The sequence below is a fragment of the Micropterus dolomieu genome, linkage group LG11 (genome assembly GCF_021292245.1).
Source record: "Micropterus dolomieu isolate WLL.071019.BEF.003 ecotype Adirondacks linkage group LG11, ASM2129224v1, whole genome shotgun sequence".
Taxonomy (NCBI): domain Eukaryota; kingdom Metazoa; phylum Chordata; class Actinopteri; order Centrarchiformes; family Centrarchidae; genus Micropterus; species Micropterus dolomieu.
The window spans coordinates 20,647,656-20,662,178 of record NC_060160.1 but is presented as its reverse complement, the minus strand read 5'-3'; the positions used below and the strand labels follow the sequence as shown (position 1 = coordinate 20,662,178).

General features: G+C 40.4%; 1 protein-coding gene across 2 annotated transcripts in view; it reads right to left on the bottom strand.

Annotated features, from left to right (window-relative positions):
• Positions 1–14,523, bottom strand: part of ralgapa2 (Ral GTPase activating protein catalytic subunit alpha 2) — a 101,040-nt gene that overhangs the window by 65,704 nt on the left and 20,813 nt on the right. For both annotated transcript variants that reach the window (XM_046061740.1, XM_046061741.1), the window contains exons 3-8: positions 14,309–14,358; positions 5,024–5,081; positions 3,382–3,425; positions 2,981–3,161; positions 2,702–2,817; positions 1,459–1,597 (exon numbers count right to left, since the gene is read on the bottom strand). In XM_046061740.1, coding sequence (XP_045917696.1) covers positions 1,459–1,597; positions 2,702–2,817; positions 2,981–3,161; positions 3,382–3,425; positions 5,024–5,081; positions 14,309–14,358 — 588 coding nt within the window. The remainder of the gene's footprint in view (positions 1–1,458; positions 1,598–2,701; positions 2,818–2,980; positions 3,162–3,381; positions 3,426–5,023; positions 5,082–14,308; positions 14,359–14,523) is intronic.

Sequence of the window (14,523 nt, the reverse complement as noted above, 5' to 3'; positions counted from 1 at the left end):
ATACAGAAGAGTAAAGGATGGCGACAGAGGGAGGGTTAAAAAATGACAAAAGGTGAAAAGTGCGAGAGAGAGAGAGAGAGAGAGAGAGAGAGAGAGAGAGAGAGCGAGAGAGAGCGCTCCAGATATCTTGCTGTGAGCTACGTTCAGAGTTTTCCAGCTGAATCAAAATGTGTTCACTCAACCATTAAACTCGGCAACCTAAAAAGCAGTATTTATAAAATTATTATACTGCTTACTTGTAATACTTTCTGTTTTATAATCAGTTGTTTAGGGTCTCATATTACACCAGCACACATCATACACCATTTCCTAGTGTAAACAATAAATATTTGTTTGTGTAGTTTAACTTATATAGTTACTGCATAGTTGAAAACCCACATTTTAATGATAAGCAGTTTCACTAACTGAAAAGCTTCCACTCCACACAATTCACAGAGCCAAGAGGCATACCATGAATTAATAGCAAAGTAACCCCAAGTGTAATTCGGGGATATAAAATTTTTGAAAAGTAACTTACTGCTAAAGCTACTACCTGTTAAATATAAAGCGTTTCTTTATAAAGACAACTCACTCACTGATTTTGCACACAGCCCATGCTGTATTAGTCAAATTTAGAGTGAATATTGTTAAATACGGTTCCTAAAATATTGTTTAAGTAGTGATTCTGCATGTAATGATCTAACAACAAAACGGTATAAACTAGGGCTGTAACAGTTCTGAAACCGATACCTTGTATCCCTCTTGGGTCCACGATACGCTTCCCGGACTGTCTCATTAAGACAGTGTAACTGCGGAAAGTAGGTTATCTAGGTCATTTTCCACCTTAGTTTAGTGTTTATTTACTACTTGTATCTTCTCCTCTTCTCTTCTCCCCACACTCACACTAACCTAGCCTGCACCTCTGGTATCTGAAGGCAAACACGCTGGCTTGCTCCGCCTCTTTCTGTCTCTCTCTGTATGTGTCTCTGCTGACTTTCTCCATCAGCAGTACGCTTGAAATAAAGTCACCGTGTTTAATAAACTTATCCGTGATTCAGTTTTCAAGTGCGCCGCTTGTGGGTCGAAACCAAAACTAGCGTTAATGAGTGACATCTGTACCTATACTTTGTAAATATTACTCCCTTGACCAATTTTATTGTCTTCAAACTGTGTGTGTCACATGACTATTTTGGTCCAGTCATGATTGAGTGATCATGCCTGCAACTTCAACTACATTAATTAACCCAAGTTGGAATATAATAATAACGTCCCCAAATAACGGGACAAGACGGCAAGAATGAGAGCCTGCAGAATCCCCCCCCCCCAAATATAACTTAAGCAGACAAAACTGAGGTTTTACTACCCAAAACGCAACTATTGAGTTTAAGTACAGTGTGTGTACCTTTGCAGCAACATAATGCTCAATCTGAAAAGGCTTCAGCACAAAGACAAATATAGATATACTGTATGTCAGCTTACCTAATAAAGGTTTGTAGAGATTTGTAAGCTTGGTGAAGGAGGGAAATAAATGTGGAAGGTAGTACTTCTTGAACAGGCTGAAGAGAAACCTGAAGCCTGTGCCCTGGTTCTCTTTGTTCTTCCATTCTAAACTGGAAGCCTGACAGAAAGAGCACAAAGGCAGACAAGGTCAGGCTACAGGGAGAGGAGACGGTTCCAGCATCATTCAGACAGTGACAGTACATTGTCTGCAACACAATAGTTTGAAGGTTCCTCTAACAAAACGTATACAGAGGGAAATGGGTTGGGCTAGGTACACATAAGATCATGTGTACTTAGCTCCAACTTTACTAACTTAACAACACCAACTTTACACAACAGCTGACAATGTATTTTCATCTTACCGCTGTACAAGTCAGGGATAAAAAACTACCTGAGCACTCACATAAACACCATGCCCATGAACGCACAGCTGATGTATTTTTGCCATGATTACCAGTGTTTGTTCAGATTATTCTTGTTTTTTAACACTGTTATGCACAGGAACCTTAAAGGAGATGCCTCCCACAAGGGTACTATAAAATTGAAACTGTTAAAAAAGATGAATTGAGTCATTTCAGTCAAATTACAGCCAATAAAGTCCTCAAAAGTAATTCCAACAAAAATTGGCAAAAAAGATAAATCAGGGTCATGTCTGCCCCATCAGCAACTACACATGGCAACTTAACCACTGATCAGTTAGAATCCCGTCCTCCATCTTACATGCAACCCCGCACTACAATATAACAACAAGGCCCTTTTTGGTTGTTCCACATGTCCAGCCTCAAATCTATAAGGGCGCCTGAACTTTGGAACAGCCGGCCTGAGGAAATTAGGCTAGCAGAATCTGTTTCATCTTTTAAATCCCTTCTAAAACACACACTTTTAGTAACAGGCTTTTATGCGACTCCCTATGTATTGCCGAGTCTGAAATCATTGAAAGGTCTTTGTATTTCCTGTGTTTATCTTGTATTACCCTTTATTCCTATTTTTCGGTACACACTTGTATGTAAACTTTTGTTATGTTCTTGATAGTATCTCTCTACTGGTGTGTTTTTAGTTGTATCTGTGTACCGCATATATTACCTTTACTACCTATTGCTACTCCTTTTTCATTTTCTGCATGTAAAAAACTCAAGTTTAATTTTTGGAAAAGTGCTATACAAATAAAGGTTAATAATAATGATAGTAGTAGTAGTCCTTTCCTAGTATTATTAGTTATTACCTGGATGACCATGTACTTGAGCAGGGTTTCAAGGATGTAACAGGTCTGGTCATCTGCAACCTTTTCTCCTACCACAGCTGGAACCAGCGGGGTAATCTCCTCAGGCACCACCTTGGCTGCTCAGATTGACAGATACAAAGACCTGAGTTACGTGAAGGAAAAATTGAGTGTATATATCAGTGCATATCAGTGTAGCTTGTTCCAGGACCCTAGTCACAACACAGGCTCAATGAACGTCAAAATCTATGTTTTCACACTTGTAGAAGCATTCATATTCACCATCAGGGGGGTTGGAAAAGGGGTTGTAAATAATGGTGTCAAGGGTGCAGGGCCCTCTTGAAGAGGGCACAGCAGGGAATCCTGGCACCAGACAAGCAAAGATAAGGAACTGCTCCTCAGCACAGTTGTCCCTCAGGGCCTGCAGCCACAGCAGGAAGAGACGGATCCCTTCACAGCGGATCTAGACAGGAGGAGATTGGGACATATTAATGGATACACAAAAGAGGCTAACTTTAACAATCTTGTTGACACAGAAATATGTGGAATCCTTCTTTAAAGCTAAATGTGACCCATTTTGTAGCCAGATTTTGACCGTTAACATTCACATTAGTGTTACGGTGCATCCTGCAGCTTGAAGGTGGTGATTTTTCATACCGTGTGGCACTGAAAACACCACTCACCTTGAATGAATTTCCAGTGTGTAGAAGCTTTTTCAGAATAGAACCTGGAAGAAAGAAAAAATTGTCAAACACTTTTGCAATCCCAACATTCAACAGTAGTCTCCTACACAACAAGCAGACACAACAAACAGCACAAAGCTGATAGGGAGGGGAGCCGCTTGTCATCACCACTGAGGCAAATTGACCTTGATGGGTGGTTCTGACAAACTATGGGGGAGAGTGGCAAGGCTTCACATTTTCCTGATGAAAATTAACATCAGTTGGCAGCGACATGCATTCACGAAGGCAATCTGGTTTCGCTGTAATCAAATGAGACTTTGCTCTGATTGCTAAATACCTTGCACGGAAGAGGTCTGTGTGAATTAGAACATACTCTACAGCCTGTACTGTTCTTGTGAGGTCCCTGTGGGCTGTGAAGAAATTCTGGCTAGTTCTTTTATGGATTTTAAGTTTAGGATTAGGGTTATGTTGGGGCAAAAGGTAAGCTACTCCAGAGGCAAGAGCGATTTGCTACCAGACATATTTAAGTGGCAGCCACAGAGAATTGAAGAAGTTTAGCAAAGCTGAAAACTGACATGTTTGCATGTGAGTGTGTGAGTTTATAAATGCGTTTGTCTGGTGCTTTTATAATAAGGTTAAATGAATAATATTTCTCTGTTAGACACAAAAACGTGTAAAGAAATCCTTTCATAGGCCTTGGGCTCAGGGCAGAAAGATTTAGAAGCAAGCAGATTGAGGATAAAAAAAGGTTTTCTTCAGCTTATAATGGTCTGTGTCAAATGTCTGTGACCTTGCAATCCACAGCTTAAAAGTACAAAACCACTACAAGTCATTCATGTCATTCCTGACCTACCCTAACCAACACAAGGAATTTGTCCCGGGGCACTGAAATAATTTCAGCAATGCTACTGGATGTAGAATCCAGAATGTGTGTGTAAAAATTATGTGAAAGAAAAAAATCTTGGCAATTCAATTAAAACTCAGGTATGGCGAGAAGCTATCCAGCCACGACCACACGTTCTTCAAAGCAAAGTACATAGTGACAGCACAGCATCTTGACCGGTGACACACGAACTGATGAGGGCCAAAGAGAATTCTATGCGAGTTCAGAAAAAAGGCCAAGAGGCAGCCTTAAACCTGTTATGATTTGTTGTCCAGTGACTGACAAAATGGTGCATTTGTCTGGGCCATTCAACCCCAGATGATATTTGGAATTACAAGCCTGAGGGGAAGGCCAATCTACAATGGCGATCTAGACCGTAGACTGTTTTGCTGCCAACGGCTGACAAACAACAGTTATAATAGGGGTTATCGTTTCTTGCAAGGGTTTTCCTTTCTTGCGTGGGACTGAAATCATGCCAGCATAATTCAATTACTTATTTGCATTTCAAATGAAGTGCTCATTTGCATTTATATTTCCATCCCCTTCTAAGACTAATTATTTTCTCTTCATTATGGAAGGCTTAGGCATAGTTGTGGTGACATTTTTTGTCCTAAAGTGTATCTTAGAGGTTACAGGAGCTTAAGGAGGAAAGCCATGTACAATATATAACACTTACCGTATAGTAACTGTCAGATGCATCAGAAAGAAATCTTAGCATTCATGGTAGTGCAGAGTATTTCATATGTATCACATACATACCTATGCTGTGAAACTGCCATCGGTTGTAGATTTTCTCAGGCAGAAGTTGTAGAATTTTCTAATGAAAAAATAAAAAACAAAACGTTAGGTTTAGTAAATGATTAGTTCAGAGTTTGGCACATTTCAGCAATAACAATAGAACAATGGTTGCACTTGGTTACACTGTAGGGCCTTTTTTCTGTCACAATTCACTTTGCTCTTTAAGCAAGAAACTAAGTACTGACCAGCTCCAGGCTCTACTGTGGAGAATATGTTTTCCTTTAAGCTGATCAACAGAAAGTGTATTAATGTCATGCAAAAATGTGAATGTTTTCTGGTTTTCTTAATCTTATGTGAATTCAATATTTTTGGTTTTGTTGGCTGGACAAAGCCAGATGTCCGAGGACTTAGACTGCACTTGGGATCTAGGGACTGGTGATGGATTTTTTTATTTTTATTTTTTTTACTATTTGCTGACATTTTATAAACCAAACAATGAATTGATTGAGCAAGAATGGAAACAATTGTTAGTTACAGCCCTATCTTCTTAACTTGGGTGTAAAATAAAAGTGGGAGGAAACAACAACCGACTTTGTTTTGGTAAGTGGCACTGTTTTGCCAAAGCAGTAGAGGCTTAAGGAATGCAGTGTCCTTGCACTTTCCCTGCACTCGGCCTAGCATGTCTGCAGATCCCTGTAACACAGGACAGCACTGAAAAATGTCATCACCTCCCCAACAACCGCTTTACAACTCAATTAGAGCGCCCTAACCTTTTAGCAGCCTATCAGTATTCTTTAATGCAGCGACAGGTTAACTGGGTCCCTCTGGAGAGATGAAAAAAGAAGGCTGGGGGACTGCAGATGTGTGCACATGTGCATGCAGGGCTAGTTAATAGTCCGTGCACTGTGAGCAACTGATGCCCCAATGGCTCACTTCTCATCAAATCCTAATCACTGACCCAATAAGACTTCATGATTGCAATGGAGAGGTCAAGACACATAGGCAAGACAAGGATAGAAAAAATGTGCATGAAAAAGCTTCAGAGACTATAGAGTATCATTTTATGGCATGGGAAAAATTAAACAGCCAGTTGAAATATTTTGTAATCTCAAGGATTTTTTCTTTGTTGATATAATAATAAGGCTTATGTAGATAAAACAGCTTAATCAGAAAGTGAAGTTGATAACTTTGAGTGAATATAAATGTTAGGTGGCTTATAAAAAGAAATGTGTAATCTTCAAATGACATAACCAGTCATGATAAAGTGTTTTTGTTTGCTTGTTTCAGACAACCATAATTATCATGTTCTTCTAAAGTCTTCGTATTACCACAACAGAATTGCTCTTACATATGATAAAAAATAAAAAAAAACGTTGCCTTGTGCTACACCACTATGCTGAGAGCTGTGGTGATCCAGAAGTCATCTCATGTTTTGAGTGTCTCAGTTTGTCAACAACTTCCCTTTTCTCCTTGTCATCCTCCATGTTTAACGTTCACTTCTTGTCCTCTGAGACTAAATCCCTGTCATTGTCAGTGACAGCAGAGATATTGAAAGACATCACTTAAAGGGGATGGTGGATGACTATCTGTGCTGTTCAGTTTCTCTCTGATCCACAGACGTGATGGTATGCGCGTACAGGCATGTGGCTGCACCTTGCTATTGATCCCGCATGGGATTATTACATCTCTGTACAGGCTCTGTACTGGCCTCCTTCACTCAGTCTCCTTGGGGCAGCAGACACATTATGCTAGGCGTAGCCTGCTTAAGCCTTTCCCTGTATGTGTATGTGTGTGTGTTTTTGTGTGTGTGTGTGTGTGTGTGTGTGTGTGTGTGTGTGCGAGCAGATACAAAAACGCTGTCATTCTGTCTCCTTACAGAGCACCAGGATGGGAGAGTGGGAATGAGATGGAGAAGCTAGCTCAGAAAGACTCCCTGCAGAGCTGGAATGGAGGCTGCAACAATGAGGAATTTACTGGCTGATATGAGGCGAATGCAGAGTCTGCTGGAGTGAGGGTTGGGGGAGTTACTCTAATCTGCAGCCATACTCCAGCATAAAGATGGGGGCATTACTGTGGTACAACTACAGCCATAACACATTTACATGATCCGCACTTAGGTTTCCAGTTGCAAGGCCTGAACATGACACAGAATACACTTCTCCAAGAGGTGGTCTACAAGGGCTTTTTGACGGCAGCAGCAGTACTCTCAGTCATTTACATATTGTTCATTCGTTCATTTGATGCAACTCGGAGATGATTATACTATTTAAGGGCATTGAAATCTCTGAAAGACACAAAGACACTGGAGACAAAAAACACTACCCTATCAACATACAGCAAACCTACCAACACAAGATATGCGGTAGTCAGACAACGACGAGTGTGTCAATCACATAACAAGACTTACATGGCAAAACACAGTTAATATGGCATTATGTGAGTATTATCTTTGCATTACATATTTTAGCCTACAAAGGAAATTAGACCCTAACACTAAAATCACTTGTTGGCCTGATGTACAGTGTGAGAAAAGATATCAATTACGTACCTGCTTTAAAATGGTTTGTAAGGTAAGTCCAAACAAGGATGCTTATTTACATGCTAACCAAATTTATTCCCTTGCCCTCATTATTTGTTGGTAAAGGTCTTGGCAAATTTAAGATGACAATGCATATCTCTTATGACCCTACACGTTAATGAAGTTTAAAGCCCAAGGCACCTATCCGAGTTTCATTTAAGAATAATTTACCAAAATACACTTAACTATGAACAAAATGATTCATTCTCCTCTGAGGCCAGTGGGTGGCAGCAGCAGAGTGTGATAAAACTCCTCCTCATGCTTTTTATCAGGTTTTTCCTCTTTGCTCTATGTGAAAGCCAAACTGCAGGAGGCTTCCTCTACAACCATTTTGAAAGGCACTTCTGGACAAAGAAAGAAAGCTAAATTGCATACCAACAAAGCCATAATTTTATAAAAATATGCATCCACAAAATATTCATAAATTAGTGCTCTTGTGTGGGACAAAAATAGTTATCCATACAAATATGTTAAAACATAGCCTCAACCGTCAATATTAATTTACTCAGCCTGTTCCATGTGCAGACCCAAACTACATTTAAGTACATTTGCTTATATGCATTAACCAATAACCCCCTGCAGGTGAACTGTCTCAGTCATAATGACTGCATAAAAAAGAAAAGAGGGAAAGGGGAAAATTAACCTAGATAAATGTCTGGGTTAATGTTTTAGCAACACGTTCGCCAACATGTAGAAGAGAGTTTCAGTGATTCAACCTAAGTGCATCATGAGGAATATGATGCCATTACACCAGACAGAAAAAGATTGTTGATGAGTGTTTATGACACAGAGAAACACTGCGTTATTAATTACCTGCTAACTAATTATTCATAATTACCTACACAGTACTTAAATGAACATGAGTTACAATCAGTTGTTTGCAATGAGCTATGAGCTCCTTACCAAGTCTCATTTGTGGATGTTACATTTTCTGACTTAACTGGGTGAATGCAATTGTTTGGGATGTATACTTTTTTTTAGAAATAGCAATATCTTGCTTTTAGGCTTTCTTATGTTCCCATTTTCTGTATTCCTCAGCTTGCTGTGTATGCTGGATCTGGTTTGGTTTCTGGTATTGACTGGTATTCTATTGTGATTTTCTGAAGTTATTTTGGGCTTGGATTTAAATTTCCTGAGATCATCTTGATCGTAGGTAAATCAGTCGAAAGCCTCTGACAGTCTGCAGTTTTCAAAAAGACAACAGCTTTACCACTGTGCTGAATAAAAAAAAGAGGTTAACTAAATATAATAAGCAGAATTACCCATTTAAGGCAACTCAGCAAGTCAAGTTTAAAATCTAGATGAGGGGCTTTAACAGAGGATGATAAGGGGAATTCACTATGCTGAGTCAGGTCCGGATGGCAGACGACAGGTCATGAAGAGGTCATATCCTGGACAGAAAGTAGATATAGACAGACTTCCCTCCGAGTTTTGTTGGTCCCAGAGCTGTCTTTTAACCTGTCCCACAACCTTAGTGGCACCAGGATCGAACAGCTTTCAGACAGCAAGAGGTCACTTCCAGTCATTCGGAAGCATCAACAAACTGGACTCCCTCAAGGCCTGAGAGAGCTCAATCTGGCCTTACGACAGCATAAACAGTTTTCTGTTACAGAAAGTGGTCTCATCACACCATAGAGCTAGGACTGGGCAATAAAATGATAACGATAATTATTGAAATTTTTATTATAATAATGAATTTTCCTCAATATAAATGTAACAAATGTTCAATAAATGTTCAATTTAATTAATCTGACAAACAAATCTGCACTTAATTTTTCAATTAAGACTTTTTTTTTTCCATGAGGAAAAAGGATTGAAAAAATATTTTCTTCATTTTACTGAAAAAATATTTTATTATAATTGTTTTGAATGTTCTACCTCAGATTTGTTAAGTGATGCACTGTTTGGAAAGTGTTCTAACCATAATTAACCTTCTGGTTTTTTCAACTTTCACTCACTAGCAAAACTCAGCCTTTAAGCTTGAAAGGAATAATTATCGATAGGCTGATATGACATTTTTTACCATATTGCTCTACATAGAACCTTTCACCACTTTGAGTTTCCCAAGATGTCATGTTTTTTCCTTAACGGTGGCTTTCTCTTTGCCACCATTTAGTTGTGTTAAGTTTGTGACTGGTCAGGTAGCAGGCAATCACTGTTGTATGCACAGTGTCTTCCATCCACCTCAGTGACAGTTCCCTGTAGCTCAGTATTGCCATAGGTCTCTCGTGGCCTCTTGCCCATCTCACACTAGCACTTGGTTTTTAACCCGGGAGATTCCACAGGATTATTTTGAAAACTGATTCTACTGATTCTCCTGCCCAGTTCATCCACTCTGTGCTCGACCCATCTTCCGTCAAAAATAGACATGGCATGTATTATCCGCTTCTGGGACACGTTGTGGTGCATCAGCTAGAATCACAAGCATTTTATACAATGGCAGCGATCAGCTCCGGCAGCTGCGACACAGCCGCAATGCAGCCAGGCGGCACGGTGGTCCAGAAGATAGCACGGTGGTCCAGAAGATAGCACGGTGGTCCAGAAGATAGTACGGTGGTCCAGAAGATAGCATTGTGGCAGCAAGAAGGTCACAGGTTCAAACCCCAGTTGCCCCGGCCTTTCTGTGTGGAGTTTGCATGTTCTCCCCCGTGTTTCTCCCACCATCAAAAACATGTTAGGTTTCTTCAGTCAGTGTCATTGACAGACACTTACATAGATCTGGAGTTGGTCCCCGTGCACTGCACAGCGGCTGCCCACTGCTCCCTTGAGGGATGGGTTAAATGCAGAGAATGAATTTCGCAACATGTGTATGTGACAAGGAGGAGGTTCAAAGCAGATTACCAGCTGTACCGCACCTTTAAAAGTTTTTCATATTCTGTTTACTGCCATTGTTATAGAGTTAGTTTGAATGTTCCTTTGTCTTCATGAGGTACCCATTGCCAGGGATTTGGCAAACAAGCATGTCTGTATACAGGTGTTTTTAACTTACAATTACATGTCACACCTTGATTACACACAGGACTTCACTGAACTAAAGAACAATTAGCAGCGCCGTTGATGATTTAGGTGTGTCACAGTAAAGGGGGGTGAATACTGTGGCCAGGGCTCCAGACTAACATTTTTTAATCAGGAGCATTATAGCCCCTAACTGAAAATTTAAGGGCACAGGCAGAAAATTTAGGGGCGCACACCTTAAAATCGACCTGCAAATTACTGCTATTACTGATAAATGCTTTAGTAATAAATACAGAAACTACAATGTGCCGTTTAATTTTAGTTACCAGTCACATTTCTATTGAATGGAGCTTAATAAATGCACATAAAATAATATAAGATATATATTTATTATTCCCCCTGTCTGTATGTTTTAAGTTGCTGTTGTGCTTCATTAAGGTGTTTTGTTTAAACTGTGCAGTGACAGTTGCATCAGCCAACTTGGTTTTCCCTGCATGTTGTTGACCACATCTAGCGCAGCAGATAGAGCTCATTGTGTTGGTGTTTTTGCTAAATCTAAGCCATGTAAACTCCCTCAACCAGGGGCGGACTGGTACAATTATCAGGCCATGAATTTGACTCCATCCCAGGTCCACCTTGTTCACGCAAACCATCTGTTGAGTTAACAGGTTCCAAACTAGGTATAGATTTGGTCATTATGTTCATCTGGAAAGAAAGTTTTCCACATTACAAAATACAAACATTTGGGACTGACCATTAAAGTAGCCTATCTGAACAGTTTTCAAGGTGGCTATGGCTATGGGTGCACCCTCAAAAACTACTGAGAAATAGCCTACACCAATCACAGCACAAATGTACAAGGCGAGTCCAAACGAGTACGCAGGCGGAGTGTCGCTCCATATATGGAAGGGCTTTAGACACACACACACGCTAAAACATGTGGCCAGCTGCGTGGATGTTCTTAACACCAACTTATTAACGGTCGCCAAAGTATATTTGCATTTACATTACATTTACTCATTTAGCTGACGCTTTTATCCAAAGTGACTAACAATTGCTATATATGTCAGAGGTCGCACGGCTCTGGAGCTTTGGCAGAGAAACAGAGAGAGAAATGGAAACAGTGGATGCATAGATCCTCCTGCATGATATATTTAAAAAAAAAGCTTTCTATATTATCACTGCCGGCCGGTCAATTAACAAAAGGCTCCCAAAGGCCAATATGCGACCATTTGGCCGCAATCTGGAGCCCTGACTGTGGCAATGCCATATTTTCACATGAGATCAAACTACACATTTAAGAAAAGAACAAGGACCTTTTTCTGCGAGGATACTGATAGGTCAATACTGAATGGAGGTTACGAAAGTCATATGAATTTGTTGGTCAACTCTTGTTTTATGTCTTTAAAACAACTAAGCCTACAGTACAGCAATATTTTTAAAAAAAGTGATTAAAATTTTTATTATAAGGGAGTTTTCTATCCAGCGTCTTCCGCAATGTTGTTGCATTCTCACAGAGATCAGGTCTCTCATCTCTGTCAGCTCTGGCGCAGTATCACAAGCTGCCATCGTGGATGCCTTCGTGGCAGCAGACACAAAGAGATCCTGGAAGGGAATGGTAATGGCTGCTGGTGGCGGTGGGGGTGGGGTACTCCAGCAGAGTTCAGGGGGAGGGACAAAAGATTACCCCCTCTAGATGTCCATTACTCAAACAGGCTCAGCATTGGGGATCATACACAATAACCCACAAAAAAGGGGTCACATACCTCATCATGACAACAAAGTAATCCCCACATAGCCAGCTCGAAAAAACACACACACACACACACACCCACACAGTGAGGGACATGTACTGTATAGGTCAGCCAGATTTGAAGGCGAGGAGTAACTCAGGTGATGAAGAATGCAGGGAACAGTATTTCCCATGTGCCTGAGGAGATGAGGACATAACAGGCTTTCCAGTGAAATTCTTACCCTGAATAAGAGGTGCAGCGATGTTGAGCTGTGTTGCTCTTCTTAACCTGTCATACAGCATTACAGTGCGCTACAAAGCACAGAGCCGCAAAATGGCTTTTGTCCCAGCCGTTATCCATCTTTAACCTACTCTACACACACCGCTCTGAGGCTTTTTGGACAAAGGCTGTTAGGCCTTATGTTTTTGGTTGGTTGACTTTACTGACTCAAACAAATGATGCACATTTACAAAAACCACTAAATTCAGCTTAAAGCTATACATAACTGTGCTTGTTGCAGGAAAGAAAATGATTAGGATGAACAATGCCCTTGCCTCAAAAGATGGTATTAGTTCATCTTTTACCATATTTGTCATGTCCCTGAGTTATAATATAACATCTGCGATAACATGATACATATTAGTAGTGCATGTCTGCGAGCACAAATGTATCCATTGATATCGTATTCACGACCACATGTGATCCAACAGGCCTAATCTAATATGGCGTAAAGAGAAAGTCTGCACAGCGTAGCAGGACTCAGGATCAAAGCGCCCCTGTATCTGTCCTGTACACACCACTCAAAGCAAGCTTATCTTCTCAGTGCATCGGTAAAAGCACATGTCACAGGCAGGGGCTAAAAGGGGACAAATGAGGGTTAAGCTGCTTTCAATGTTAGTTCTTTTTGAAAAGATGACTCCATAAATATGTATGGAGGCATGAATCCAGGCTTTATTTACAGGTTAGTGGACTGGATGTGTGCGGACAAACAGCGAGGGTGTCTTGGTGAGGACTGCAGAAAACTAGAGGGACGTCCAGTGAGTCTTTAAACAGATGGGGAGCACCAATCTTACTGAAATTTTTCATATTGAATATATATTAAAATATCTTCCAAACAGCAAGCTAAGAAGGCCACATATTATACATCTGAATAACATATATATACACATTGAGTCTAAATTCTACAAAAGATTCCCAACCTGAATGAATATAAGCAGACAAACAAAATGCACTTCTACATAATGCATCACCCAGACAGAACCAAAACAGATGTAACGTGATGACATTAAAATAGATTCCAAGTTGTATTAGATATGCCTGACTAGCAAATTAGGAATCCATGGCTAAAGACAGACAGTCACTATCTGGCCTGATGCTACTGTAACAAACAAATTAATTGTGAGTGAGCCTGAATCTAAGCTGGGATGATTTACTATGTGTTAGAACACCTCCAGACTGTGTTCACAGGTGATCTGAACAACTAGAACAAGGCATGTTGTTCAAAGAGGGACATACAACTTGACTCCCATTTTTTTTTTTTTTAAATCTACTGCCATCCTTTCAGCCCGGTCCTGAGCAAATGTAACTGGAGAGCTGACTGTTTGTACTGGAAACTGGAGCTGCCTTTGGAGGTCAGGTGGGAAAACAGGGTAAGGGACTTTAACCTACATGTGCAACATAAGAAAAACAGAGGGAGGAGCCATAGAGCCAACAATGTAATGTGCACACAGACATACCTCCTGTGATTTGCATACAAACCTACGTTTTAAAAAACAAGAAATGAACTGAAAGCTCTCACACAACCTGTCAAAAGGCTGGAAAATGATAGGGCGAAGTGTTCCTTTTCATTTGCAATCACCTCCAACTGATTTCTAGGTTATTAGAGGCAAATTCAGGAAGTAGCCACAGTTGCAGTATGGCACCATGGAAACTATGGTCCCACCCCAGAGTTCTGCAGTAAACATTTTGAGGCTGCAGCAACTATCAGTGGAAGACGAAAAATGACGGCGACAGCAACACAGTAAAAGACAGATGACTTACTTCAAAAATAAAGAGGATAGAGTCCAGCTCCTCCCTTTGAGATTTGTTCCCTGAAACACAAGGAAAGTACTTACAGTTTTGAACACATAACCCGGAGCTATACTGCAGTAGCCTGATCAATAATGTAAAAATAATACAGGTCATTTCGTGAACACTTATTCAGAGGAACATGTGTTTCCAATGAGAGCATACTCCCAGTGGGAATTCATCCCCTA